Source organism: Scedosporium apiospermum, assembly GCF_000732125.1.
Source record: "Scedosporium apiospermum strain IHEM 14462 chromosome Unknown SEQ_SAPIO_0121, whole genome shotgun sequence".
Taxonomy (NCBI): domain Eukaryota; kingdom Fungi; phylum Ascomycota; class Sordariomycetes; order Microascales; family Microascaceae; genus Scedosporium; species Scedosporium apiospermum.
The window spans coordinates 828,201-854,587 of record NW_015971822.1 but is presented as its reverse complement, the minus strand read 5'-3'; the positions used below and the strand labels follow the sequence as shown (position 1 = coordinate 854,587).

General features: G+C 53.9%; 6 protein-coding genes and 1 pseudogene across 6 annotated transcripts; 4 read left to right on the top strand and 3 right to left on the bottom strand.

Moving 5' to 3' along the window:
- Window positions 1–1,437: 1,437 nt before the first annotated feature.
- On the top strand, window positions 1,438–3,232 carry SAPIO_CDS8308 (uncharacterized protein; the record flags this gene model as incomplete). The annotated part of the gene is made up of 4 exons (XM_016789969.1): window positions 1,438–1,819; window positions 1,903–1,942; window positions 1,995–2,201; window positions 2,266–3,232. The coding sequence occupies 4 exons, from the start codon at window positions 1,438–1,440 to the stop codon at window positions 3,230–3,232; spliced, it is 1,596 nt and encodes a 531-aa protein (XP_016640232.1).
- Window positions 3,233–3,578: 346 nt separating this feature from the next.
- SAPIO_CDS8307 (Ceramide glucosyltransferase) lies at window positions 3,579–5,324 on the bottom strand (the record flags this gene model as incomplete). Its single annotated transcript, XM_016789968.1, has 2 exons — window positions 3,579–5,145; window positions 5,233–5,324. 2 exons carry the CDS (start codon window positions 5,322–5,324, stop codon window positions 3,579–3,581), a joined length of 1,659 nt encoding a protein of 552 aa, XP_016640231.1.
- Window positions 5,325–6,368: 1,044 nt separating this feature from the next.
- SAPIO_CDS8306 lies at window positions 6,369–8,423 on the top strand (annotated as a pseudogene; the record flags this gene model as incomplete).
- A 443-nt stretch (window positions 8,424–8,866) lies between these two features.
- Window positions 8,867–12,503, bottom strand: SAPIO_CDS8305 (uncharacterized protein; the record flags this gene model as incomplete). The annotated part of the gene is made up of 3 exons (XM_016789967.1): window positions 8,867–9,466; window positions 9,575–10,526; window positions 10,978–12,503. The coding sequence occupies 3 exons, from the start codon at window positions 12,501–12,503 to the stop codon at window positions 8,867–8,869; spliced, it is 3,078 nt and encodes a 1,025-aa protein (XP_016640230.1).
- Window positions 12,504–13,457: 954 nt separating this feature from the next.
- Window positions 13,458–15,894, bottom strand: SAPIO_CDS8304 (Lanosterol synthase; the record flags this gene model as incomplete). The annotated part of the gene is made up of 3 exons (XM_016789966.1): window positions 13,458–13,748; window positions 13,847–15,559; window positions 15,661–15,894. The coding sequence occupies 3 exons, from the start codon at window positions 15,892–15,894 to the stop codon at window positions 13,458–13,460; spliced, it is 2,238 nt and encodes a 745-aa protein (XP_016640229.1).
- Window positions 15,895–17,575: 1,681 nt separating this feature from the next.
- SAPIO_CDS8303 (uncharacterized protein) lies at window positions 17,576–19,197 on the top strand (the record flags this gene model as incomplete). Its single annotated transcript, XM_016789965.1, has 3 exons — window positions 17,576–18,033; window positions 18,435–18,646; window positions 18,788–19,197. 3 exons carry the CDS (start codon window positions 17,576–17,578, stop codon window positions 19,195–19,197), a joined length of 1,080 nt encoding a protein of 359 aa, XP_016640228.1.
- A 3,542-nt stretch (window positions 19,198–22,739) lies between these two features.
- SAPIO_CDS8302 (Uncharacterized protein) lies at window positions 22,740–25,947 on the top strand (the record flags this gene model as incomplete). Its single annotated transcript, XM_016789964.1, has 2 exons — window positions 22,740–23,052; window positions 23,267–25,947. 2 exons carry the CDS (start codon window positions 22,740–22,742, stop codon window positions 25,945–25,947), a joined length of 2,994 nt encoding a protein of 997 aa, XP_016640227.1.
- Window positions 25,948–26,387: the final 440 nt, after the last annotated feature.

Genomic DNA, 26,387 nt, shown 5'->3' with positions numbered 1-26,387 from the left:
CTCGCACCACTGCTCAAACATTAATCGGAACCCGCGGGGCAACTTTGCACCGTCGGACGCTTTCCCCCTTTTCGAAAAGACGAGGGTGACATTTTCAAGTTGGGGGAAAGTTCTACGCAGATGCTGAGCCTGATCCAAAATGTCAGGTCTCAACTGCCCCTGCAGCCTCGTCGCCTAGACGCAAAGCTCGACGTTGCGAAAACGGGTACTGGGCTTCGAGAATTTCGCCCAGCACGGGTTTTTAGGTATGGGATAATAAGGACATCGCCAGCCCCAGGATTGATTGCCGTCGATAGCAATCTTGGATAAGGTCACGGAGGCAGTCGTGGTTCCGAGCTTGAAGCCGAAAGGATACGCATCGCCAGTCTCGGGCGCTCGACCTGGGAAAGTCGAACCACGTATGACTATCTGCAGAACGTCCAAAGAAGGGTTGAAAGGTAGAGTGCTGGGGTGCGGTTGTCCGTAGACGGAGATGGCCGCGGCGCGCGAGCTGCTGCAAAGTTTAAGCTGGGGAATATCCCATGCACGACGAAGATGATACTTAACCAAGAGATCGCCGGGGGCGCACACGTGCCATGAGGATTCCTGCGTGTCGTTTAGCTGCCTCAATAGTCCGTGAGTCGGGGCAAACATTGCTCGAAAAGCTCGCGGCTTTAGAGAGAACTTCCATACGATGAACTGGAGTTCTACTGGCAGTCGCGGAAAGAGCGGGAATGACTTTAGAGGCGAGGCTGGACCTGAGGGACCTGAAGGAGGACGTGAAGTAGGACGTGAAGTAGGACGTGAAGTAGGACGTGAGGTAGGATGTAAACGTAAAGTAGGATGTGAGGTTCGATGTGAAGTTTGATGTGAACCTGGGGGCGCCCTTTGACGTCGACGACGACGTGCTCGCACAGGCGGGTTCACGGGCGGTGGCGGCGAAAATGACGGTGATGCGTCGGGGTATGCGGCCTCAGCGAGAACAGGACGTATACTGTCTCTGACTTCCGACAGTCCGCGAAGCAAATGCTCTGGCCGGGGATGGAGCTGAAGCTCCCAAACTTGAGGGTGTGTCCAGACGCGCATGGTTCGCGGATAGGCTCTCCCATTTAACACTGACGATTGAGGATATGAAAGAAAAAAAATGGACGTAGAGGGTTTACTTGACTATTTATACTTACGAAGAAGAAGAAGTTTGACCGAGGAGCACTGGTCCTGAGTGTGCATCTTCTTTCCTCTTGGCGATGCGACTCGACGTTTCTTAGCATTGATTCTGGCGATGATGGAACAAGACAATACGCTTAGTCATCCCCAAACACAGCCCCGAAACGTCATGAAGAAACGAGGCTTTCAGCTTTCGTATATGTCGTATTAAATGTTGTCGTCCCCCGATCGTTGCGAAGGGGGTCCGTTGCGTTTCTTTTCTCCTTTTCATTCTCAAACCAGAATATTCTCGCCATGGCGTGGGAAAGAGGGCACGACGTCGAGGGCTTCCCGCTCATCGCAGACGACTCTAGTAGCACCGACACGCGCATTGGTGCGGAACCCAATGGCACCGCGACGAGTCGTTCTGTGCCCAAGCTCATCTCGTCGAAGAGATGGCAGGTGTCGTCTCCAAAGGCCGTGCTGAGGCTGGCGGCGTTGTTCAAGTTTCTCATTGTTATCAGCGGCACGTTGATTATGCTTCCGTTCTTTAGAATTCTGGAAGATGTGTTTTGTCACAGGCACTTTAATGACACTTCTCCGGGGTTCTTGGATGAGAGGAAGTGTAAGGATGATGGGGTCCAGAAGAAGCTGGCTTATTTCTTCGGGTGGTTTGCACTGGTAAACGGCATCGTAGGTGAGTATTTTCTTCAATGGTTCTCTTACGTTCGAGTTCCGACCCCCCCTTGCCCTACACAGCAATACTAACGGGGATGACAGGTGTCGTCATTGCTTTACCCTACGGATCAATTGCCGACAGGTAAGCGTAGTGTCCCTCCTTGTGGAAGGAGATCAATACTGACTTTCTCAAGGATCGGCCGGAAGCCCGTCTTAATCTTCTCTTACGGAGGCGTGTGTTTCTCGTTCGCCACGTCGCCCATCTATCTCCACTACTTTCGGGATTTCAACCCGTATTACATGCTCATCGGATGTTTCCTCCAAGCCTTTGGCGGGGGAATACCGGTTTCTATGAGCACGTTGTACGCGATCGCTACTGACGTGACTGTGGAGGAGAACCGGTACGCTACCTCTCTTTCACTATGCCCCATTAACCTTGCGCAAGATGCTGACCAGCCATCAAAGGGGATCGAGTTTCTTGCTCCTCATGATCGGTGCGACAACAGGCGGGTTGCTCGGGCCGCTCATCTCGGGTATCCTCATGGAGATCTTCCATCCTTGGGTACCGATTTACGTTGTCGCAGCAATGTCTCCGTTCGTGATTGCACTCATGTTCCTCCTTCCCGAAACGCTCCAGCGCAAGACGCCATCTGAAGATGACGACGAGGACCAAGGTCTCGCCGACTGGCTTAAGACCCATATCACCGAATCCCTCAAACAAGTCCGCGAATCATTCCCTCTACTACGAAACACGAACCTCACCCTCATCCTCGTCGTCTTCTTCATCAGCAACCCCCTCGGCGTCGCGTACTCCATGACTCTCGTCCAATACGTCAGCAAGGAATTCGGCTGGGACATCGCACAAACAAGCTATCTCCTCTCCCCGCTCGGGATTCTTACCATCGCCGTCCTGGGCGGCCTTCCCAAGATTGGCGACATTCTCGTCTCTCGCTTCAAAATGACGCCTTTCCAGAAAGACTACCTCCTGGGCGGACTCTCTCTCACCTTCCTTGCCCTCGGAGCCCTGATCGAAGGGTTCAGCCCTTTCATCAGCGTCTTTCTCTTCGGCCTCTTCGTGGGCACCTTCGGAGCCGCGTATACCCCTCTCGCCCGCGCTCTTCTGACGCATTATGTCGAGTCGCGACTCACGTCGCGACTCATGGCTCTCGTCAATATCGTCGAGACAGCGGGGTCCTTTTTCGGTGGGCCTGTTTTGGCGTTGTGTTTCCAGATCGGCCAGGATAAAGGTGGACGCTGGAAGGGTTTGCCTTTCCTTTACATCGCGGGCTTGTGTACTATTGCCCGTATCTGCCTGCTGTTTATTCGGGCGCCGGAACAGAAGGTTGAGGAAGAGGAAGAGGTGCCTCTGGGTGAAGCCGATCTGGACTCGGATGAGCCGGACGAGCCGGACGCGCCCTTGATCTCTTTATGATTTGAGCTCAAGGCGGCTGGCCGTTCTACTACCAAATCAAAAATTGCAAGTGCATGATAGATCAATTATCAATCCCGGAGTACGAAGGCGTTGGTTAGGACTATTTTTTTTTCTCTCTTTCTGATATACAAGTCATAGACACAGGGTTCAAACATCTCAGGTAAATATCCGACATAACAACATTGACCATAAAGACATCCGTTCTGCCCCAAATTCTCCCCTCCCCCAAAACTCTGATTACGCCTCCTCTATTAAAGGTATCAATGGCCCCGAAATAATACCCAAGAGTAAAAGGGGAAAAAATAAGATCTTAAAACATTAGGCATTAAATAACACATCCACCTCCTCAATCTACCCGATTCTTACCCCTTCGACACTGACCCAGTTCAATCTCTGGTGTCAAAGTGCGCGGACTTCGACTTCTTGCCGTGGGTCGCACTGGGTCCGTCTCAACGACACTCATATCCATGCGAACGCGGAAATTGTTTCCGCGCCAGTTTATAGTGGCGCCGAGAAGTACGGCCCACGTCCAGATCGGCAGGGCGAGGACTTCTCTGCCGATCCAGGCAGTGAGCCACTCCAAAAAGTTGCGCTTAGGAACACCTCCTGCGCGAGAAGTGCCCTTCGCGAAGAAGGGAGTGTCCTGATCAACAGCGACAGTTCCTCCCGTGTGGAGTCTGTTGAACAGATACCAGTCCACAATCATCCAAACGGAAACTCCGCAAATCCAGGAGATGAACATGGCGCTCCATGTGCTACGTATGCCGAGGTTGATGTTGAACCATGGGACCGTGGTGAGCGCAAAGGAGAGGTACGCGCAGCACAGGAGCGATTCTACACCTGGCTCCACAAGGGTGGCGGCAAGGACCGTCCACTTCCTGGCGCGTAGCCATCGAACTCGGCGTGCGATATAAGCCGCAACAGACATGCGATCCATGGGCTGGATGGCGAAGTCTCCGAGGACGAATCCATGGTTGGCGAAGCCGGGAATCTTGGATCGCCAAAGGAGGTCGCCAATGAGATGATCTTCGCAAATGTAGGATGAGAAATAGTCGATCCCAGTAGGGTGCTCGCGGTCATTAGGCAGATTCGGGTTTTGGGCTGGATCAGTGAGCATATCAAGATGCGACTTCCGGAACATATTGCTCTTGCCCACTATGCAAGGTGCGACGCCAACGGTGTTGATGGCGCTGTAAAACTTTGCGTGAGTCGTCGACATGAACATCTCGTCTAGTCGTCCACCGCCGTGCTCGAGTAACCGCTGGATGAGCGATCGGCTCTTGGTAGATGGCGTCTTCGCGAGGGGCGCCGCAGACGACGTGGAGGCGTCCCCGTCGGAGGAAGAGGAAAGTAGGCTTTGCGCATCGGTGGTGTTTCGCCCTTGAAGCTCTGGCGTGATGTCGACCACCAAGGGAATCTGATGGACAAACTTGTACGGTTTAACCGCTTGTCCGTCAGGCCCAAGCCCAACCAGCTTGTCAACCATGTGACCGGTCGTGTCCCGAGGGATCCACACATTGCAATCTATAATCCATATTATGTCTCCCTTTGCCTCACGGTAGGCGCGGCTAATGTTCCGAATCTTGGGGTTCGGCCCCAGGTTGTTGATATGCCCATCTTCGCCGTGCAACAGAGGATCGTCGGCCTCGACGAACACGCAAGCATCGAAATGCGGGAAGTCCTTGACGATCTTCGTCAGGACGGGATAAGCGGGGTCCTGCGTCTCGGCAACGCAGAGATATATGGTGAGCTTGTCTGTGGGGTAATCCTGCCGAAAGGTCGAGGCGATGCACTCGTATAGCTCGGGTTCCAAACCCTTAACGGGGCGGATGATGGTTACATGGGGCACGCGCTCGTGGGTCAAAGTTGGAGACACAGGGGGGTGCGGCGGCGGGGAGGTGAAGAAACGGAGCCTAATGTACGAAGGAAACGCAGATTCGGGTTAGTTCGATCGCAGCTCGGAGAACGTCAGGACGCCATTGACAGCGAGGCTGGCTTACAGTCGGCTGAGGCCAATAACTTGGACGAAGAAGATGCCTACAGCCCATATAAGAGCTATGTATGCGAAAACGAGCGCGACGACAGAGGACATGACAGTGGTATTAGGTCGTAACGATGTCGAAAAGAGTGGATGTCATGCTTCTAGCTTTCGGGTCGGAAAAGAGGGTGTTCGAGATACGGCGAAGAATTAGGGCGCACGGTTGAAGATGTTCAACATGGCGACGGATCTACGGAAAGAGCGAAGATGGTGGTTTTAAGCCGCTTCGCAGGACAAGGCAAGGCCGGGGTATCCGGGTCAGAGTGGCTCCCCCGCCAATTCCACGACAGAGAAAAAAAAAAAAAAAAAAAAAAAAAAAAAAAAGGCGCTGGTCGTAAAATGTTTGGAACCAGGTCATAGTACTTCGTACCCTCACTCATGTTTTACATAGTCCACTGGTAGTTTTCCAAGACAGTCGCAGACAGCTGGTGGTTGTCTGCTCCCGCTTAAGTTGTGAGCAGCTCGCAAATCACTGGCTTATTAATCTCATACAGGTACAACTCTGCCCAGCGTTCATCCGCCAACACCCGCATTTTCTCCGAGAAGTCCACGACTAAAAGCTGCTTGCTAGCCTCGCTATTGGACCCTGGTCACTGGTCACAATCTTACAAGGCCCGCAGATCAAGGGAAAAAAAACTTTTCCAGTTATGGAGCTCAGATGCTCTCCTTCATCTTTCAATACTTAATGGCCCTCTTCAACTCTTTTCCACGAGTTGAACATTTCTCGCTTCTCCCCCGTCTCGAGAACTAACACTGACTTCTCTGTTCTTGTACGAATGGATTGAATCTCCCTTGTCCAGGCTGAGTAGCCTTTTTACTGGTAGGTAATTGCCGCAGCTCCGACAATTCCCACGTGCAATCTTCGCTTCCCATTCCCTTCCCAAGCTTGCGGTGATGACGACCTTTTTGGTGCAGAGAGAAACGGATTCACTTCTATCTCAATGGCTGCTTAACCATATAGACTACAACGGTATCTGAGCAATTGGGATTGGGACACATGTCAATTTATTGTTCCAGACCTCATTCAGCGATGAGCAGGAGGAGCACAAGCTAACCTCGAACTCAATAGAATATCTCCAAAAATGATCTAGCCTCAACATGGCTGCAACGCAAATTTCACCCTCACCTTTGGCGCATCATGAGGCTCCGTCCTCCGCCAACTCCGAGCGACAGGGTGTTCCAGTAGCTCCCAGGGCGCCTAATTCCAAACGGACAAAGGCGGATCTGCACCAGCTCCATGCCTTGCCCGTCCCAATTCGGACGTTCCCTTTACCTGCTTTCTACCCTAGCAACCCTCTCTCTCTTGTTCACTTAGTGTACGCCTGGGTGAACCAGCTTATTTTCACTCCTCGAGAACCGGCCGCTGTGCACGAAGGCATCTGGTCCCCTCAGTTTGGGGCAGTTCTAGTGAAAGATGCCGTTTCGATCCGAGCCTTGTGGGAGCAGGGATTTTATGGAAAGGGCCATCTCAGCCGTAGTGAACCAGAATGGTTCAGACAGGAGCAAGTGAGACAAGGGCTGGTGGAAGCCCACGTCAGCCATCTCATTACTACCAAGAGGCGGGAAGAACGCAAAGCGAAGAAGTGGGAAAGGGCAAAGGCTGAATTGGAGGCTTTGCGCCAGGTTCAGTTGCGAGAAGCTAAACTTCGTGAGGAAGCAGAACTTCGGGAAGCGGAACGTCGGGAAGCGGAACACCAAGAAGCGGAACGTCGAGAAGCAGAACGTCGAGAAGCAGAACGCCGAGAAGCAGAACGCCGAGAAGCAGAGCTGGAGGCAAAACTTCAGGAAGCCCAACTTCGAGAGGCACAGCTCCGAGAGGCAGAACTCCAGGAAGCAAGACTTCGGGAGGCACAACTACGAGAAGCAGAGCTCCGAGAGGCCCGGGAAGAGAATGCTATAGCCCCACCTGTTGGTCCTTTAGAACTTCTAGCGCTCCCGAATTCGCTACCTACCACTCCTACTGAGCCTGCTGAGCTTGCCCCACCCGTTGGACCTTTAGAACTTTTGGCGCTCCCTAATTCATTGCCCATCGCTCCTGAGCCTGCCCCCGTGAGAGGAGAGACGAAACCTGAGGAAGCCGAGCTCCGAGAAGCTCGGGAAGAGACGGTTTCATTCTCGCCCGTTGGGCCTCTGGAGCTTTTGGCACTCCCCAATTCAGTACCTACCACACCTACACCCGAGCCTGCCCAGGTGAGCAACGGCCAAGTGGCAGAAGCAGAACCATCCTCGCCTCGCGCCGCCACGGACGTCAACGCCCATGCCAACGGCTCCTTGGTAAAGCCTCAAGAAATCGTTAACGGCGACAAGGAGCCGAGTTCCCCACCAAGGACCCCGCCACGACAGGCTGTGAAGCGGCAGAAGAGCGTTCGGTTCTCGCCGGAAGTCAAGTCTACCACTGTTGATCTCTCCCTTCCCCCCAGTCCTGAGCTTGCGGCGCTGAATGGAAATGGGCACGTCAAATCAAATGGCCTCTCCAGTTCTCCTGAGGAACAACAGTCGCGGGATACCGATGACAAGGATCAAATTCCTTCCAAGGAACAAATATCTGAGGAGTTGGGCGAGCTCGTCGATAAGGAACACTTGCAACTTACGCGCGAAGAAGCCTTCTTCCTCTCCTTCGGCTTGGGAGCCCTCAAAGTAATAGACGAAGAATCCCAAAAACCCATCGCCGCTCGCGATCTGTTCGAACTCTTCAGACGCTACTCTTACATTCCCCCTCAAGAAGGACCGGCCGCGAAAGTCCTCCGACCCGACGATCGATTCCTTCTTGACTACACCATCTACCATCACTTCCGCTCTCTTGGTTGGGTACCCCGCGCCGGTATCAAGTTCGGCGTCGACTGGCTGCTTTACTTCAAGGGCCCGGCCTTTGACCACGCCCAGTACGGCATCATAGTCATGCCTTCATACTCTCATCCCTGGTGGAAGGAGCATGGACACCGCAGCCCCGAGAAAGATTGGGCGTGGTTCCACCGCGTGAGCCGCACACTCGCGAACGTACTCAAGACTATTGTGCTTGCCTATGTGGACATTCCTCCTCCGCCTGTCTTTGAGGAAGCGCTAGACAAGGGTATCACGGATGTGTTGCAGCTGTATACCGTGCGCGAGATTATCGCGAAGAGGTTTAACCCTAATAGGGAGCGGAAAGCTTAGAGAGGAAGCAAAATATCCTCCTTCCTTTGTGTAACTCTTCCTGAACTATGAATCATGTACTAGAATTGGGGTAGGGCATTTGGGGCATTTTATATCGGGAACATTAGGATACCCTTGGGCGCACAGGCGTTGGGGAGGACATGCAAAAGCAAAATCTGGTGTTTTCATCTGGGGGGACACAACTAGACGCATCGCTTGTAAGATTTGAATGAGAAGTCACAAAAGACTTGATCGGACTTGTGTAAAAATAACTTCTGATGAAACTATCTGAAGTACTCGTAAATGAGGGCTCCGTTAAACGCCTTCGGGACTACCCTGGTATCGTGCCCCGACTTTTGGACGTGAACTCGTTAAAAAAACAAAGGAGACAAGAACTCCATACTGTTACAAACACCACTCTTCTGACCATCCATCATCATCATCAGCGTACATCCGTCGCCCAGTTACTCACCCCACTTCTTCGCCTCAACTCCCTCAGGAGGCCTCGTCTCAACAGGGCCCTTAGAAACATCAGCCCAATCGGTGCTGAGGGCGGTTCCGTTACTCTCGGTAAAGCTCTTCATCATGGCGCGCTTCTGCTCGGGGGTGGCGTTCGCGTAGAGCTGTTTGAACCAGAAATCCGGGTCCTTGTTTCCCTCCTCGGCATCCTCGTCTTCGTCGTCCTGGAGGATGGTGTCCCAGTTCTTGGGGCCAGTTTTGGATGAAGAGGGGTACGCGGGGGGGCCTGAGGGCTTGGGAGCGGCGGGGGTAGATTTAGCGGGCTCGGGGGGAGCTTGGGTGGTTGTGGCGGAGGGCGTGTTGTTGTCTTCATCAGACACGGAGGGACCCGCGGCATCGGTTTTGATGGGGGCAGAGGGCTCGGCGGCGTCATTGGAGGACTCCTGGATCATAGGAACAGTCCATTTTCCGGGGGTGACCTTTTTGATTCGGAGTTCAATCTTCATAGAGATGACTCGGAAAGTGGTTTGATCCGGCATTGCATCGCCGGCAAGCTTGAGGGTGAGAACTTCGGAAGTGTCGCCGTGGTTGAACTTCAAGGTAATCTAAGGGAAACGAAAAGCAGTTTAGTTAAGAGGTCAGGATGCGAAGAAAAAAAAAAAAAAAAAAAAAAAAAAAAAAAAGAAGTATACGAGGTATGTAAATGAACATACCAGACTCGGCTGAGGCCACTCAATCTTGAAGCTGGCAGGATCAACTTTCTTGACAAAGATAGAGACCGTCTGGTGGGTATCGGTCTCGTAGGCGTCAACCCTGAGGGGCGCGGGCTTCGAGACATGAGCCGGTGTAACAGCGCCAGCCGAATTATCGGTCTTCGCGGCAGCGGCCTCCTTGGCGAGGGAAGCTTCTGCATCTTTCTTAGCCTCCGTCGAGCTAGAACCTGCAACTTGAAGCCTCGCAGGTCCAGCAGGTCGAGGCGGGACCCTCGAAATAGTAATCTTGCGACCGGGATGGTCCTCAGGAGTCTTAGCCATATCCTTGAGGCAACGAATCCTCATAGCAGTGCACCGATGCCACAATTTACTCGCCACACTATCCTTCCCCTTCAAGGCCTCCATCGTCATGCTCCCAGGCGCTGGCTTCGGAGCAAAGCCCTCCTTAAGGTCCTCCTCCACCTCTTCGACGGTAACATTATAATTTCCATCCTCGTCAACACGCTTGAGGAACTCATCGCCGTCCGAAAGATTGCCGCCCTTCGTCATTCCTATGGTGAGGGCCCAGCAAGCGTCAGCATCAGCGTATTTGTCCTGGCGCAGAAGGGCGACGCCGCGGCGGAACTGCGCGTCGGTCATGAGCGCGCGGTTGCCGCGGTCGGCGGCGATGTGGTAGGCGAGCTCTGCGTCCGTGAGGGCGTTCTCGAAGTCGCCGATGGCATTGAGGGCCGTCGAGCGGGCGATGAGCCACTTGGGCGAGGGGGAGGACTCGATTGCGAGGGTGAGTTTCTGGATGGCAGTCGTCCAGTCTCGCTTTTCGACGGCGTCGAGGCCGGCTTGGCCGAGGGTGACGGCGGACATCGTTTCAAGACGGTCGTTTTCTTCGATCTGAAGCAGATGGAGGTGATTCTTGGATTGTTCGCCCGCAATGTGGGATGTGGGGATGATGTTTCTATCTCTCCCGCAGTTGTTAAGTTGTTGACAATGGGGCAAAATAAAGTCTTGTGTTTATTGCTGAGAAGGAGTTAGGGTTTATGCACAAAACTATTAGATTTTTTGTGTGAAGAAGGAATGGGCGCTCATGGAAGTGTCTGGAATGCAGAGAAAGAGTGGGAATGGAGCTTCTGGTTTCGAGGAAGGAACGAGGGGTTCTTGATAGCTCCTCCCGCACCTACCATTTTGTCCAAGCTTGCAACGGATGTTTTACAGTGCGAAACAGTGCAATTAACACCTCCAGGCAACAGACATTCGAAATCACGTCTCGGTTGGTCAGAGCTCTGAATGACGACCCGCTCGACCGAGGCATGGAATCGAGAAGACCTCAAGATCCCTACCGAGTACATTGTTGGAAAGGCTAAATTCATACTATGGGCCATCTCAGCATCCTAACTATGAATATCTACTCCAACTTTCCCTCCAGCGCCTCCTGTGGAAGCTCCTTCTTGGGAGTGCGCAGCCAACTCAACAAAGACCCATAACCCGCCATCAGCTCGTCGGCATTCTTCAGCTTCGACGCCGCGCCCTGCAGGCCCTTTTCCTTCTTATACGCCTCCACCCTAGACTCCTCGGCGCTCCTCATCTTGGCCCTGAAATCCTCGTCGGCAACGTAGGTTCCCCTAAGCCACCTGTACCCGGAGCCCGTGTTGAAAGCCTTTCGGCCGTGCAGCACTCGCCTGTTATCGAAGAGGACGCACTCGCCGGGCGACATCTTATACTCGTAGACGTTGGACTCGGCGTTCAGCAGGCCCTCGAACGTCTGCATCGCGGCGTGCCAGGTGCGGTACTCCACGTTATCGATGTCGCGGCCGTAAGGGGGATTCGGCGCCTGGAAGGGAGGCGACCACCAGATGTTGGCGAGCTCGCTGTTACCCTTGTCGTCGGTCTGGATGTTGAAAACGGGACGAGCGTGGCGGTAAGAGAAAGGGTGCTTCTGGTAGTGGTATCGCACGAGGTAGTTGCTCAGCACGTCCACGCTCTTCGCCTGGGCGGGGTCGTTGATCATCGTCAGGGCGGCGTTGTTGCCGTCGCTGAAGATGGACTCACCGCCCTCGCAGGAGTTTTCGAGGCAGTGCAGCAGCTGGATGCGCGGTGGCTGCTGGACGTAGAGCATATCTTCGTGAAGGCCGAGGTACGAGTTCGTGTAGGCGACGTTCTCGGCGTCGGGCTTCGAGACGACGTTCCACGTCCTTCCGTAGAGCGTCTCCTGGAGATTCGCGATCCGGAGCCCGATCTCCGAAACCGAGGTCTCCTCCTTGGGCACGTTCTTGATGAAAAGAAGACCGAAAGCCTCGAGATCGAAGAGGCCCTGCCACATGGCGTCCTCGGAATTTATCCAGTCGTTGTAATCGATCCATCGCAGATGCTGCGAGATGAGTTCCTTGTTCCACGGCTTATACGCCACCGTCCTATCCACGACGTTAAAGTCGTTGGCCTCCCCGGGGCCCAATTCCTTCCTAAACTTGAGCGACTCGAGATATTCCGGCGAATACACCGAAACGTGACCCTGCACCGCGGCGTCGGGGATATCATTCTCCCACTCGACCACCAGCTCAAAATCAGGCGACACGCGCACGCTGCGCGGCCGGATATCCTGGGGGATGTCCGGTGTCGCGAACGACTTTTGACCCGACGACGGGCTCACGCAGATCTCGCAGCGGCACGAGTCGCGCAGCCAGAGCGACGCCGTGCTGACCTTGTCGTGGAGCCAAGCCGGCGCATCGGCGTGCTGTGTCGTTGTGCGGGCTGGCGAGGCAGAAGCAGCTGCTGCCGAGGTTGGTGGGGTTCGAAGCGGGGACGAAATCGAAAGAAATCGAGCCGGGCTGCGAGTCAGAGCAATTGCTGCTACTGGAATTGCCCTCGTCGGTGCTGAGCTGCGGAGGGCAGATCGCGCAAGGACCCTCGGCAGGACCCGGGCAGTTGAGAGGATCATGATGACGGATTGGGAGATGATCGCAGAGTTTCAAGCTCGAAAGACAAGAAAGAAACTCTCCCCGATTGAGAGAGAGTCAAGGTCAATTGACAAATTTCTCTACCTCACAATTAAGCTCCAAGGCCCCAGCCAGCAGGTCGTTGCTCGAGGTTAAAGAAGGGAAGGAAAGTAAATAAAATAAATAAATAATCAAAGTGGAGATGGAGTCGTTTTTGTCTTCCCAAGTCAGCTAACACCACGCGACGTCTTTCCAAGGCATTCATCAAAATCCCCAAAGACGAGACATCCCCGAACGCTTTAAAGCAAGTGCCATTGCCCCTCCGCAAATCTTTCCCATCGTGCAGGCAGGTGGGCTCATTCCACCCCGCCATTTTCCGTTAAGTGTAAGCGCGATTGCCCTTCGCCTCCCGATTCTGGGGCTAGTCGAGCTTGACAACTCGGTTCTAAAACGGCCCGGAATGGGGAAAGATCATAGGTTCGTCGCGCGGCGTTCCTGGGGAGCCAAGGAAAAAAAGGGAAAAACTAAGTGGACATGTGTGATCAATTGATGTGGGCACTTTCTGCGCAATTTGGACCTCGGTGCAAGGGAAAGATGCGGAGAGGCAATTGGGTCGTTTTTCGGTCGTTTCGGTTCCTATTTTCGCTTGGTGCGGAGAAAGCTCGAGGAAGCTGAAGCCAAACTTGGACTTAGTTCAGAACCTTTGCCGAGCTTGCGCGGAAGCCTCGCGTGGAGAGGTCATCCCCAGTGCTCTTCGGACTTAAACTGGCAACGAGAATGCCAGTGTCGGTCTGATGTGTCAAGTTTCATTCAATTATTAGATATCGTGATATATATATACCCACCATTCTCGTCTGTCATCCATTATGAGTACTCTCCATCCCAAGAAGCGATCACCCCGAAAAGAAATCCCGACCCTGAACTGAGCCTTCACATGAAGGGAAGAAGGCCCTGCATTAGACCACCTTCTCATCCGGGAACTTCCTTGCAAACAGCCCGAGAGCCTTGATCGTAAACGTAAACTTGTAGTTAGGGTACGAAATCATGCAGCTCTTGTTGAACACCCCCTCAATTGCCTCCTGCAGCCACTCGCCGTTGTCCTGCTGACGGTCCATGATGAACTTGATGCCCTTTCGGATGGGCTCGACGTGAGGATAGCCGGCCTCCATGAGACCAATGAGGGCCCAGGCTGTCTGGACGACTAGCGAACCAGTCGGATGCTCGTGCCACGTCATATCCTCGCAGGCCTATTAATGCAAGAGAGAAACGGGTTGGTTAGCTGACTGCATATCATATTTCTTGCAGGATGTTGGTACTTCGTAACCTCGAACGAAGATCTTCTTACCTTGTAGCTCTCAGACCACCCACCGTCGGGACGCTGCTTAGACAGCAAGAACTCGCAGCCAGCCTTGGACGACTTGCTCGCTTCGTAGGTCTCGCCAATGCTAGCAAGACTCTCCAGAGCAAACATGGCAGCATACGTAAAGCAGATGCCCCAACTTCCGTACCAGCTCCCATCCGGACGTTGGTTCGTCTTGATCCAGTTGACGGCCCGCTTGATCCAAGCCTCGATCTCGGCGCCTCGGTAGTCGGGCCAATGCTTGTGGAATAGAGAAAGAGCCGTAACGCACGCGGTCGTGCATTCGGGGTAGTCGTACTCGATCATAATGCGACCAAAAACCTCAGCTGCATTAAGCATTTCCATGTATTCGCCGCCTCGACGGCATTCGTAGGAGGCGGCGCCACCAGTGTCGTTCTGGTAGATGAGTAGCGTGTCAATAGCGTCGAAGATGCGCTGGTCATCGACAAGCTGTGGGTAACCTTCAGTCTTCTGAAGGAGGATGATGGACTTTAGAGCTTCGGAAATGCAGTCGCTAACGGCATATCCCTGGTCCTTGTTGCTGAAAGGCCAGCCTCCCTTGCGCTGCTGGCGGTAGCACTTCTCTTGATCTTTGCAGTTTTCGCGGATTTGCTGGGTGTCAAGGAACTCGAGGGCTCGCGTCAGCATCGGGCGCCACCTTTCATCTGTCTCCAGCCCAGCAGCCATAACAGCTTGGATAGCAAATGCCGTATCCCAGCACTGCACGCCGTTCGTTCCGTTAACGAGCATTCCCTCATTCTTCACCCAGAGGAACTCTTCGAGTCTCTCGATATGTCTCCGAGTAGAGTAAGCTTCGGGTCCATCTCGAATAAGGCAGACCACAGTATTCATCGGAGCGTTGACAGGCGCCAGGTCAGCATAGCCGGTGTTGGCGTCCTCCATATCCACGAGTTCACTAGTCCATGCCTCTGCCCAATCCTTGATGCTTTCGGTCCGCAGGTAAGGATTCCAGACCTTCACCAGGAACCAATTTGCCAGCCGCAGAAGCCAAGACTTGGGATGGTAGTTGTCCATGTGAGAGATGCTGTTTCGGTGACCTTCCCAATCGATCTCCGCCCACGGCTGTACAAAGATCTCCTTCTTAAGTTCCCGAAGGACATCCGTCTCTTCACAACTCCATCTCTTGGAGTAGATGTAAGACATGGGGAGGAAAACCTGACGGATATGAATCCACCACCGCCAAGGCGCGATTGGAACCCAGTCGGGAAGCAGCCAAATCTCAGGTGGGACAGGATTGACGATATCCCAGCTCACCAGACCAAGCACGGCAAGCCAGAACTTGGCCCAATGAGGCCCATTAACAGCACCACCAAGTTTATGTAGCGTTCCTCGAGCTTTAACCAGGACAGGGTCTTCGGCATCCACGCCGATAAGCCTCAGCACGACGTAGTTCATCGCGGTGCCGAAAACGGAACTCTCCCCCTCGATGTGCAGGCCCCAACCGCCATCCTCCGGGTGGGCACGAGCGAAGAGATAGTTGCGGATTTCGGTGGCGTAATGAGGCGGGATCGGCGTCTTTGTGACATACCACGCAATGACAATGCCGGGAATGAGGAACATTGGGCCGCCATATTCACATCCCCAGGTGCCGGAGGTGAGCTGGAGTTTCTCGAAGAAAGTCAGGCCGTTACGAGCAGCGTCGAGGGGGTTCTGAGGCCGTGGTAGGCTAGGCAGATCCTAGAATGGACAAGTCAGCGCTTCTACAACTCAGGTGCAAGAATATGCCAAAGGATCATCTTGAGAGGCGGCAAAGCTAAACTGAGAAAAGCCAGACTCACCATTGGCAGGCCGAGATACCACTTGTCGGCATAGCTCTGCGGCCAATCCTTCGCAGCTTCATCGTCCTGCAAATAATGCCAGGTCAAACGGCCTTGGTCGTCCCTCATGCGCCATTTCATAAGATCGGTCTTCTCTTCCAGTCGCGGGCGTTTCGGGAACTCCCGCTTCTCGGACGGCTTCTCAGCTGAGGCGTCGTGACGGCGCTTCGTCCCGTTGACCTGTTCGCTGGCCATTGTCTCCTCAATGGAATGGGTGCTGGACTGAGACTAGGGACTGAACACTTCTGTGAGCTTGTGGGATCGCAAGACCGTGTCTTGTGGTCAACGGCGGTCAATTGAGTGAAGTGGTTCGAAAGCGGCAACCTGGAGAAGAAGCATGTGAATAGCGATTGGCCATTAATTGAGACGAGCAGGGGTTGAGCTTTCCCTTCATCCTTGGCGACGGGGAATCGGTGAAGCTCGAGGGTCCGTAAATTGCCCCGAGACCCTGCAAGGCCCCGATAATCGCATACTTTGCTTGGACATTTTCAAGTCTGCCTCGATAATGCGGTAGAGCTGTCTAATGCACAATTACCTTTTCGGGAACCAAGCTCAGCTCAGCAAAAAGGAACGAATGTGAGAGGCTCAACTTCCATTGCTTGGCTGAAAATTGATGAATATGGAGTTGATGCCGAATCGGCCTTGCTGCTTGCTCTTTTGCACTTGAGCTCCATGCTCCCCATTATCATGCTATCAATCCTCATAAGATCCATATCCTCTCGAGGCTAATCATCAGCAATGGATGCTCCCCCGTTGTTCCAGCGAATAAGAATGCCCCTCCAAGCTTCTCAACAGGCACGCCGTACAGACGAGCTCATTTTGAGAATCGAAACCATCCTAGAGCAAGGAATAGCGGATCCTCAGCTTCACAATCCTCCGCGGCCCCTTTCCCTCCCATTCTGTAGACGAACCGCCACGGGGCAGAAAGTGCTCACCACCGTAACCTTTCCTGGACGAAACGAAGCAGAGGCGACGAAATTCAGTATGCCTTCAATAACTAAACTGCTCTGCTGCTCCTTGAGTCCTATGTATGAGAGGAACTATTGAGTTTCTTCCCATCTAACCTACGTCCAAAGACCAGATATTTTGCCTTCTCAAGACAGTGCATGCGGCACTCACCACTGGACGTGTGTTCTCGAAAAGGTTTGCATGGCCTATCAGCGTTGTTACTTGTGACCTGATATTTATGATTTCCTCCCCAGTGTGGTGGGACTGACGTGGTCGCGACGGGTTTGGGGAGTTGATAGAAACCTCTACTACGAAGAGCCTCGGTTATACGGTTCCCAAGGAAGAGTCGATCAGCTTGTCGATCAGCTAGCCCTTACCTTAGGAGTCGGTCGTCATGACCTTGGCATCGTATGTCAATGTGAAGGCATACGACGCTACCTAGAGTGCCGCTCACGCTACATTTAGGTCGCTGCTGGAAAAGGCTTGGTATCGGGACCCATCAAGATTCTCATGCGTGGATCTGCGATTATCGATGCCTCGCAGAACCTTGAGGCAAGTGAATGGACGAACTCAAAAAGGATGTCTTGCGTTCTAACAGATTCTATCAGGGGAGCATGATTCCCCCGTCCAACAGCATTCGTCATCTAGATCTAGGCTCAACTCGCTGGGTTCTTGTTATTGAAAAGGAGGTGTGTCCAGTGCTCCGACGCTCGGCGTCTTCACGATTGATAAGCTAACTAACTGTATGGTGGCAAGGCAACATTTCGAACAATGTCCAAGTCGAAGTATTAGAAACACTCCGTCCTTGGACAGGGCCTCTTGGTAACGGTAAGGATGCTTGCAACGTAGTAGTCTCTGCTCGACACTGATGGGTGACGGGACCTAGGGTAAAGGATATCCTGACCTTGTAACACGGTCGTTTCTCCATATGATACACGATATACGTCCGGAGATGCCCATTTATGCTCTCGTCGACCTCGACCCGGACGGTATCAATATTCTTAAATGCTACAAGTGGGGATCCTCCACGCTTCGGCACGAGCAGAACGCTACCCTTCCTCGGCTCCGGTGGCTTGGGATCAAGAGTGATGACATAGTGCTCTCTCCAAGCCACACGGATGCGCTAGAGTCGGGGGGTCAAGGTGGCTCTCTCCTTGCCACCCCAAGTGGTGGCTCCGGTCGGGCATTCATCGAGTTCAACATGGAGCGGCTTGAACCTCTCACCGAGAGAGATGGCAGGCTAGCGACGAAATTGCTTGATAAGCTCTCGAGCAATGAAGAACACGATATAGATGTTGCAGAGGTACAGAGGGAGCTTCGGACTATGCTTATGATGAGCTATAAGGTCGAGATACAGGCCATGAATGAGCACGGGGATGTTGCTGGGTATGTCGACAGACGGCTTGCGCTTGATATAGGGTGGGCTGTTTCAAGAACCGCAACACCACAATAATCAAGCAATATTGCCAACCTCTCCATTGCACAAATATGAAAAAGTGTTTTAATCTTAATATATCCAGAGTCCCTCCTATGGACACTTCTAGTCCATTTGAATACCTCGGGGGGCGCCCAAAGAGAGGACAGTGCGCTGATAGCAGCGGAATAATTTCGACACTGTATTCCACTTGAGAAACTAACTTTCAACCCACCAACCCGAATCATCTGCGAAAAAAAAAATAGTTGGGCGAACAACGAAGCTGAAGCGAAAACGAATCGCATAAAGAGAAGGAACAAAAAAAATTCGAGAGCAGGAGCATTCAGTTTTCACAAGCCATACACACAAACAGCAGCACCCAGACACCCATGGCGCCGAAGTTGACAGAAGACGAGATCGATGATCTCATCTTCTTCGCCCGCGCAGGCGAGAACAAAGAGCTCGAAGACAGCCTCAAGGAACTGGCAGCGCGGGAAAAGGTATCAGAGGCAGAGATTATCACAGCGGCTCAAGATGAAGGAAAATCTACGTGTTTGCACATGGCGACGGGGAATGGACACCTGGGTAAGTGGTAGAAGATGCGCACTCGCACACACCCCTGCCCCTCCTACCCCGCCATCAATAATATGAATCTTGTCCGTCTTGATTTTTTTTTTCTTTCTTTCTAACCATTGCGCTCTTACGATTTTGGCGGCCGCGGAGCAGAAACCGTCAGGTTACTCCTCCAACGCTTCGCCTCGCGGCCCAAGGCCGAAAAGCAAGCCTACGTCGACGCGCCCAATGAGTTCGGCAACACGGCCCTTCACTGGGCGGCGCTGGGGGGTCACCTCGACACGGTGAAGTTGCTCGCGGAGGAGCACGGGGCGACGCAGGCTGTCGCGAACGATCGGAACTACGTCGCGCTGGATTTGGCGCTCTTTAACGGGCATGAGGACGTGGCGGAGTATTTCTTGGCTCAGGTGAAGGGGTTGGAGAGTAAGAATGGTGGCGAGGGTGGTTTGGAGGGAGCTGTGGAGGGTATTGAGTTGGAGGGCGAGGAGGTGGAGGATGGTGATGGAAAGGGCAAGGGGAAGGCGAAGGAGACGGGGAGTGGAGGTGATGAGAAGGCCGAGTAAAAGGGAGCGGATGATAGAGAAAGGGGAGATATTATGAAGTAATGAAGAGCTGAACAGCCACCGTTTAGATCATCTCAGGTCTGGCAAGGCCCGCGCAAACACGAAGACACATCACACATCGCCGTGCCCAGACCAAGCCGGGAAAAGCGATGACACACCGACGAAGGAAATCTGAGTCGAGGATGTGAAATGTTGAGTAACCCGGAATCTCGGGAAAAAGTACGCGAACACATCTCGTCATCCCGCAGTAAATCATAATCAGCGAAGGTCGTGTCGTGTCGTGTCGTGTGCCTTCTCCAAGTTTGTGCCCACCCTCCATCGTCGGAACCTGGGGTATTTTACGGGGAACCCTGGACGAGCTGAGCGAAGAGGAAATGAAAATCCTTGCTATTGGTGACAACGGCTTGATTTTTTTTTCTTTTTTCAGATTCCCCCAATTTCTTCCCCCATGATTTAAGTAAGACATTGCTTGGGGGAAGAACTGGACTGGGGATCTCTACCCGATAGGGCCAAGCTTCTTGCAGTAGGTTGTGCCTGAACCATACGGAGCAATACTGTATGTAATCGATTTCGTGCGATTTCGTGTGATTAGATTGGGCGTGATCAATGAGAAGCGTGATTGATGCTGGATGCCGGTCGGAGTTCCCTGTGGATGGTGGCTTGTGGCGTGTCGGGGAAGCGTGGAATTAAAACCCTCTTTTCTTGTCCTTTAAACTTGAGAGAAATAATTGGATCGTTGCAGCCAGGCTGTGTCGAACTTGTCGACCGAGCCTGGTTTGGGGGACATGGTGGACGCAGAATAAAAGCTGCGTCAGTGGTGGTGCACCAGGGACGCGATTTCCGAGGCTGCATTAATCGATGGCATCATCAAATGGGGGCGATAGGTACTTCGTAGGTGCAGTGCGAGGTATGGTATCAGTAGGCTCGTACCCGGCGTCTGCGGAAACCGGACCAAAAATCATGAATCGCAAATCACAAATCCGAATTGACGCGGATTAGATATCTTGCCGAGGCGCAGTGCAGTGCTTTGATGGTATCCCCGTCCCGAGGCCTTGCGGGAAGCCAGCCATGGAAAATCAAAAGGAAGCTCGAAAACCCGGCGAGCGTTGAGCGGTTCGACGAACGAGAAGTCTGGTTTCCAGCACGATCTTCGAATGCAAAACGGGAGACCATCCCATCCATTCCATTTCGTCTGATCCCAAGGATCCAAGGATCCCTCCGTCCTATCTATCCGTCCCCGTTGCCTCAAGTGGGCGGCGTGTCCGTCCTGGGGCAAGGTCATGTATTACGAAGAAAAGTAGTATTCAAAGTCGCATCATGCTATGCTAGAAGGATTATGGATAGATTGATGCGTCATACTTCGTACTACGAACCTCACGCTTTCATACTCTCACCAATCTGGGGAGAGTATCATCCCCGAGCATGGTTCTCCAAAAAGGTACGAAGTATCACAGCAGCAGACAACAGAGCAACAGGGAACATGAAAAGTCCGGGAAAGCCCCTCAACTCCATGCGCTCGCTTGCCGGAAACACCAGACGAGACGTCCAGAAGAGGGAGGGGATTCAGTGCGCGCCTAGCAAATCCCATCAAATCCCATTAAAATCCCGCCCTGATCGCCGCCAGTAGCGATCAAGAGAAGCCCTCCATCTTTTCTTTTCTTGCTTCCTTTGCTTTTCTTACGGATCAGTCGCCCGTCTGCTCCACGGCCCCAGTCTCAGGCCTGTCCAGGGTTGAAGTCATTCCTGATGTCTCTCGTCTCGTCTTCTCTCGTCCCTACCCGCCACTCATACCCCCTCCCTCCCCCATGCGACAAGCGACATGCGATGTGATGCCACCAGATGCCACATGCTCGTTGTAGCTTAGGTCTTAGGATGCTACACAACATCGTGCACGAAATAGGCTCTAACTCCCGTTGGTCTCTACTACGCTAGAGAGTCCCCCTCTCATCTTCCACTTCTTCTTCCTCTTCCACGTCCGCTTCCGCTTCCCCTTCCTTGGCGAGCCCCCACTCTCGTCTCCCCCCCGCCCCATCCTTGCCCCATCTTTGGCCCCATGCCGAACGAACTCGTCGTACTCATGCAGCAGCACATTTAGTACTCGACACTACGTACTTCGTACTCTACTACTACCTCTAGCCATGCCGCGGCTGAGGGACTAGTGTACAGTACCTTATAAGGTGCGATTATCTGCCCAAGACACAAATGACGAATGGGGCCTCGGCGTGGGGGCACACCCCCTCGCTCCCCCCATCCCAGCATCCCAGTTTCTGCAAACCGCTCTCTCTGCGGTCTCGGTGTCTTTTTCATTTTTGGGGGAGAGAGGGGTTTGGGTTTGTCTTGTCTCGTTCTCTGGTAAAGATCAATAACGGGACCTGATTCTTGGGGGGGGGTTTGATTCGACGTGGATAGGTCAACTTTAATGGGTAGTAATAATTACGAAGAGAGAATAATATACGAATGTAGAACGTTCCCATCTCCAAGCTGGAAGAACGAACCATGGGAACTGAGAACTGAGACCGGACTTGAGGGACGACAACCGACCAACGAACCCTGAAATCACTGATTTGATGTTTTCCGACCCCCTTGTCCCTTGTCATTTTGACTCTTCCCCATTTCCCCCATCATCTCCCCCGCGTGCGCGCGTGCGAAGAAGAAGGGGAAAAAAGAAAAAAATCAAATCCAAATGTTCCCAGCAAGGCTTCTTTCCAAGATTCCCTCCCACTTAAGAAACTTTATCCCCAGATGCCGATGCGGATGAGCGAGACGTCGCTTAACTAGATCCCACCCTTCCATTTCGACTTCATCCGTAAAAAGCCACCACGCCAGATCTGGCTGTAATACTCCAAGTTACCTCCCCAGTTCGGCCTGTGTGGGTGGGTAAGAAAGAACTCGAGTCGCGAGCCTCGAGCTATTATTTATTATTATTGACGAGTTGGAGTACCCGGGCCTTGAGGGGAGTGCAGGTGCGGAGAGAGAAGAGAGAAGAGAGAGCTCGGGCAAAGGAGAGATAGAGAGAGAGAGATACAGTGAATCGGGTTGATTGAAGCATTTGATTCGTATAATCTGTCTCTACCTCTTGTCTCTTGTCGCGTCGTGACAGCCTCTTCACCTCTTCATTTCCTTTCTTTTTTTCCCGGCCTCGGCCCCATCACTTATCATTTCCCACTCGCTTTCGCTCTCCTCTCGGCCGATTAGCCCGTCGCTTCTTTTCTTTTTTTTGCCTTTCGGCTTCGGCCCTCTCGAACTCGACCCATCCAGAATCCTACCCCCATTTTAGATTGATTTGCCAATAACCCCCACTCAGCGTCATACCCGCTTTTGGGTCTCTCTTTTGACTCTCTTTCCTTCGCTCATTATCCTACTTTGCTCTGCTCGTCCCCCCAAAATTCCTGCAACTGTCGTTGCTTTCGCGACCCCAGGGCCAGGAACACGCACCCCCGCCATTCCCATCCTATGGACTCCGTCCTCTAGTAAAGTAGGGGGGTCACAGGAAAAAAAAAAAATTAAAAAAGGAAGCCGAGGCCTTGTCTTGCCTTTGCGAGATGGCAACTCATCAAACCCCCACTGGGGCCTCCGCCGTGGGAGTCTCTGCAACCGCGACCTCGGGAAACGACGCAAGAGTCAACAATAACAGCCATCATCACCAACACCAACATCATGCCAGCAACAGCAGCAACAGCCCGGATGCGAGTGGGAATGCGCCCCGCGTAGGAGGAACGACGTCGGGGGTCGGCTCGAGTTCGACGTACAAGCGCGCGAGTCGCAAAGGTGCGCCGAGGAGATTCAGCTGCTCTTATCCCGGTTGCGACAAGATTTACTCGAGGGCTGAACATCTTCAGCGCCATCAACTGAACCGTAAGTGAAAGAAAATTGCGAGACTTCGCCAGCGCAAGATATCGGTTGTGTGCGTCTGTGCCTGTGTGTGTGTGACGCCGGGGTGTGAATGGAGGCCCTTCACGCGCCAGTCTCCCGGTTACTTTTTTTTTCTTTTTTTTTCTCTCTTCTCTGGAGTGGTGAGAGAAGAGGGATCAAATCATCGTCCATGTCGGCTAATCACACCCACTTGCAGATAATCCAAAGGAGATCTATCAATGTGATGTTCCTGGTTGCGAGCAAAAGTTTGTGAGGTTAGATCTGCTCGCCCGCCACAAGAAGCGGCACTCGGGTACTTACATTCCTCGGAACCGCGTGCCCAACTTTAACACGTCCGGCGTCGGCGTGCCCTCGCCGACTAGTCCGGTGACTTCACCAACGGTGGAATCCCCTTCTGGTCCCGGAATGCAGCCGCAACATCCCGCGTCGCAGCAACCCCATCAACATCCGAATCAGCATCAGCATCCGCATCCGCATTCACAACCGCATCAGCATCAGCATCAACATCAACATCAACATCAACACCAACCACAGCATCACCAGCCACAACTTCCGCAACCGCAACCGCAAGCCCACCGCCCATCCCCCACGCAGCCTCTTCCTCCCCAGCAACAGCAACAGCAACAACAACAACACCAGCCTCCCCCTGGGCCGCAGCAATCCAACTACTCCCAACCAGTCTCGCGTGGACCCTACGACTCCCCCATCCTCCTCCCTCCTAACTCTAACCCTGGAGGCCCTCCGGCCAGGTTAACTCACAGTAATTCGTGGCCGCCTCCTCCTCCTCCCACAATAAACGACTTGAACGTAAACATAATCCGCCCCAAACCAGGCGCCGGCTACTACCGCCGCGACACGGCTCCTTTACCAGGCCCCACCAGCATGATCGCCTACAGCGGCGTCTCTGACGAACAACTAATGGCGCGCGAAAACTTCGCCGTCTGGCTCTTCGACCCCCAAACGAGCTACAGCGACTTCAGTGTAACTAACATCCCCTTCATCGAGGGCGGCCTTGAATCCACCTTCAACAACAACATCCAATTCGACTACGAATCTCTCACGAGCCGCTCCCAGCTCGACCCCACCCCGCCGCGCCAGATGGAGGGCCCCGACGACCTCATCAGCGAATCGCGCCGCCAGGAGATCCTCCGCATGTTCCGGATCTTCCGCGAGCGCAACGACCGGTACGAGTCCAGCATCGTGAACCTTGTGCGCGAGACGGGGGCCGGCGATCTGCCCGCGCTGAACCTCGAGATGATGCGCGACTGTGTCCACGAGTACTGGGAGTCGGTGTCGCCACGCCTGCCCATCATCCACCAGCCCACTTTCTCTTCCAACAGGTGTCCCATCCTGCTCCTCATGGTCATGGTGGCGCTGGGCGCCGCCTCGCTGAGGAGCAGGGATGGCGGCGGCAGCTTGAAAGATTACGGCGCTTTTGCGGACGTCATCATCGAGGGCGTGCGCTGGGAGATCGTCATGGCGGAGGAGGCTACGCCGCCCGTCGGGCTTTGGGTGGCGCAGGCGCTGCTCCTGCTCGAGTTTTACGAAAAGCTGTACTCGTCGCGCCGGTTCCACGAGCGCGCGCACATTTACCACTCGGCGACCCTCACGCTGTTGCGCCGCGGAAGTCCGCTCATCGGCAGAGCGGGAAGCGAATCGCCCCCGGAAGAAGCCGCGCCGGTCCCGGGAGACCAGCAATCCCAGCACAGCGGCGCTGGCACGTTAGATTCCCGCATGTGGTGGATCCGCTGGGCCGAGACCGAATCGATGCACCGCGTCGTCTTCGTCGCCTTCATGCTCGACATCATCCACGCCGCCATGTTCGGCCACGCCGCTGACATGGCGCCCCACGAGATTCGTCTGCCCCTCCCCTGTGACGATAACCTCTGGACGGCGCCGAACCCGGATATATGTCGCCAGCTCGACGGTAACCTGCGCATGTACGGCGTGAAACCCGTGTCCTTCCTCGACGGGCTCAAGAACGCCCTCCACGGCAAGGAGGTCAAGACGCATTCCTTCGCCCGAATGATCATCATGTCCGGCCTGCTGAGCGTGGGTTGGCACCTAAGCCACCGCGAGACGCATCTCAAATGGCTCGACGTGCGCGCCCCCTCCGCCGACACCCGCGATAACTGGCGCAAGATCCTCCTCAAGGCCTTCGACATCTGGAAGGGCAGCTTCGATAACGCCAACGGCGACACGGCCGACACGCGGGGCTCGACGAACGGCCCCGTGCACAGCGCTGCCATGCTCTACCACCTCGCGCACATTTGCCTGCACGTGGACATCGTCGACTGCCAGGTCTACGCCGGCGCCAAGCGCCTCCTCGGCCGGAAAGTGTCCATGCGTGACTACTCCAACGCCGTAGGCCGCATGAAGATCTGGGCCAAGCAGGCCTCGACGCGCCACGCCATCCTCCACGCCTTCCGCCTCCTGCACCGCGTCCTCGTCGACCCCCGCTCGAAAAAGGGCCCCTCCGCCGACGCCTACATCGACTCCTTCTCCGTGCCCTATTCCATCCGCCACGAGCCAGACCCCCATCGCCCCTGGATAATGTACTACGCCGCACTGAGCATCTGGTCCTTCGTCCGCGCCGTCGCGCCCCCGCACGTGCGCCCGCCTCCCATGCAGAGCATCCTGGCCCCGATGGACAGCTACAGGCGCATGGGGAGCTACCTGACCAGCGTGGCGAGGCTCGATGACCTTAGCGAGAAGGCGGCCTCGGCTATGTACGATGGGCTTCCGGACCTGCTGGACGCGTTGAGGAGTAGCCTCGGCGAGGCGAACTCGGAGCTGTTGCAGGAGGCGCATGCGAGGTTGAAGGTTTGTAAGGATATGTTGGCGGGTACAGCGGCGTGGGAAGAGGCGAAGAAGTAAAGGACTGGTCATTTTTGTCTTTTTATCTGTTCGATTTTTTCTTCTTCTTCTCTTTTTTTTGTTAGATGGGAGCGGGAGTTGAGCGTTGTCACGAGATTTCATGCGTTCTTATGTATCTATTGAAGCTTTTCTCTTGTCTGTCTTGCATTTTCCATGATTGGGAAGGAGGGAGTCGGGCTGGGGAGCTGTGGAGTCTAATCCAGGTGTATGAGATAGGCGTTGGGAGGATATATATCCTTTGCCTAGGTGATATAGGTAGCATAGGGGCGTTTACAGGATGAGCAGTTCTCGACTCATTCATGGTCTACTTCTCTTCTCCTTCTCCTTCTCCTTGTTCCTCTTCTTCCTTTTAGATCTATGCCTTGCTGATAATTGCGGCTACGGCTATCCACGTCTTCGTGCTCTCACTTCTGCGTAGACGGAATTTACTGAATAATAGA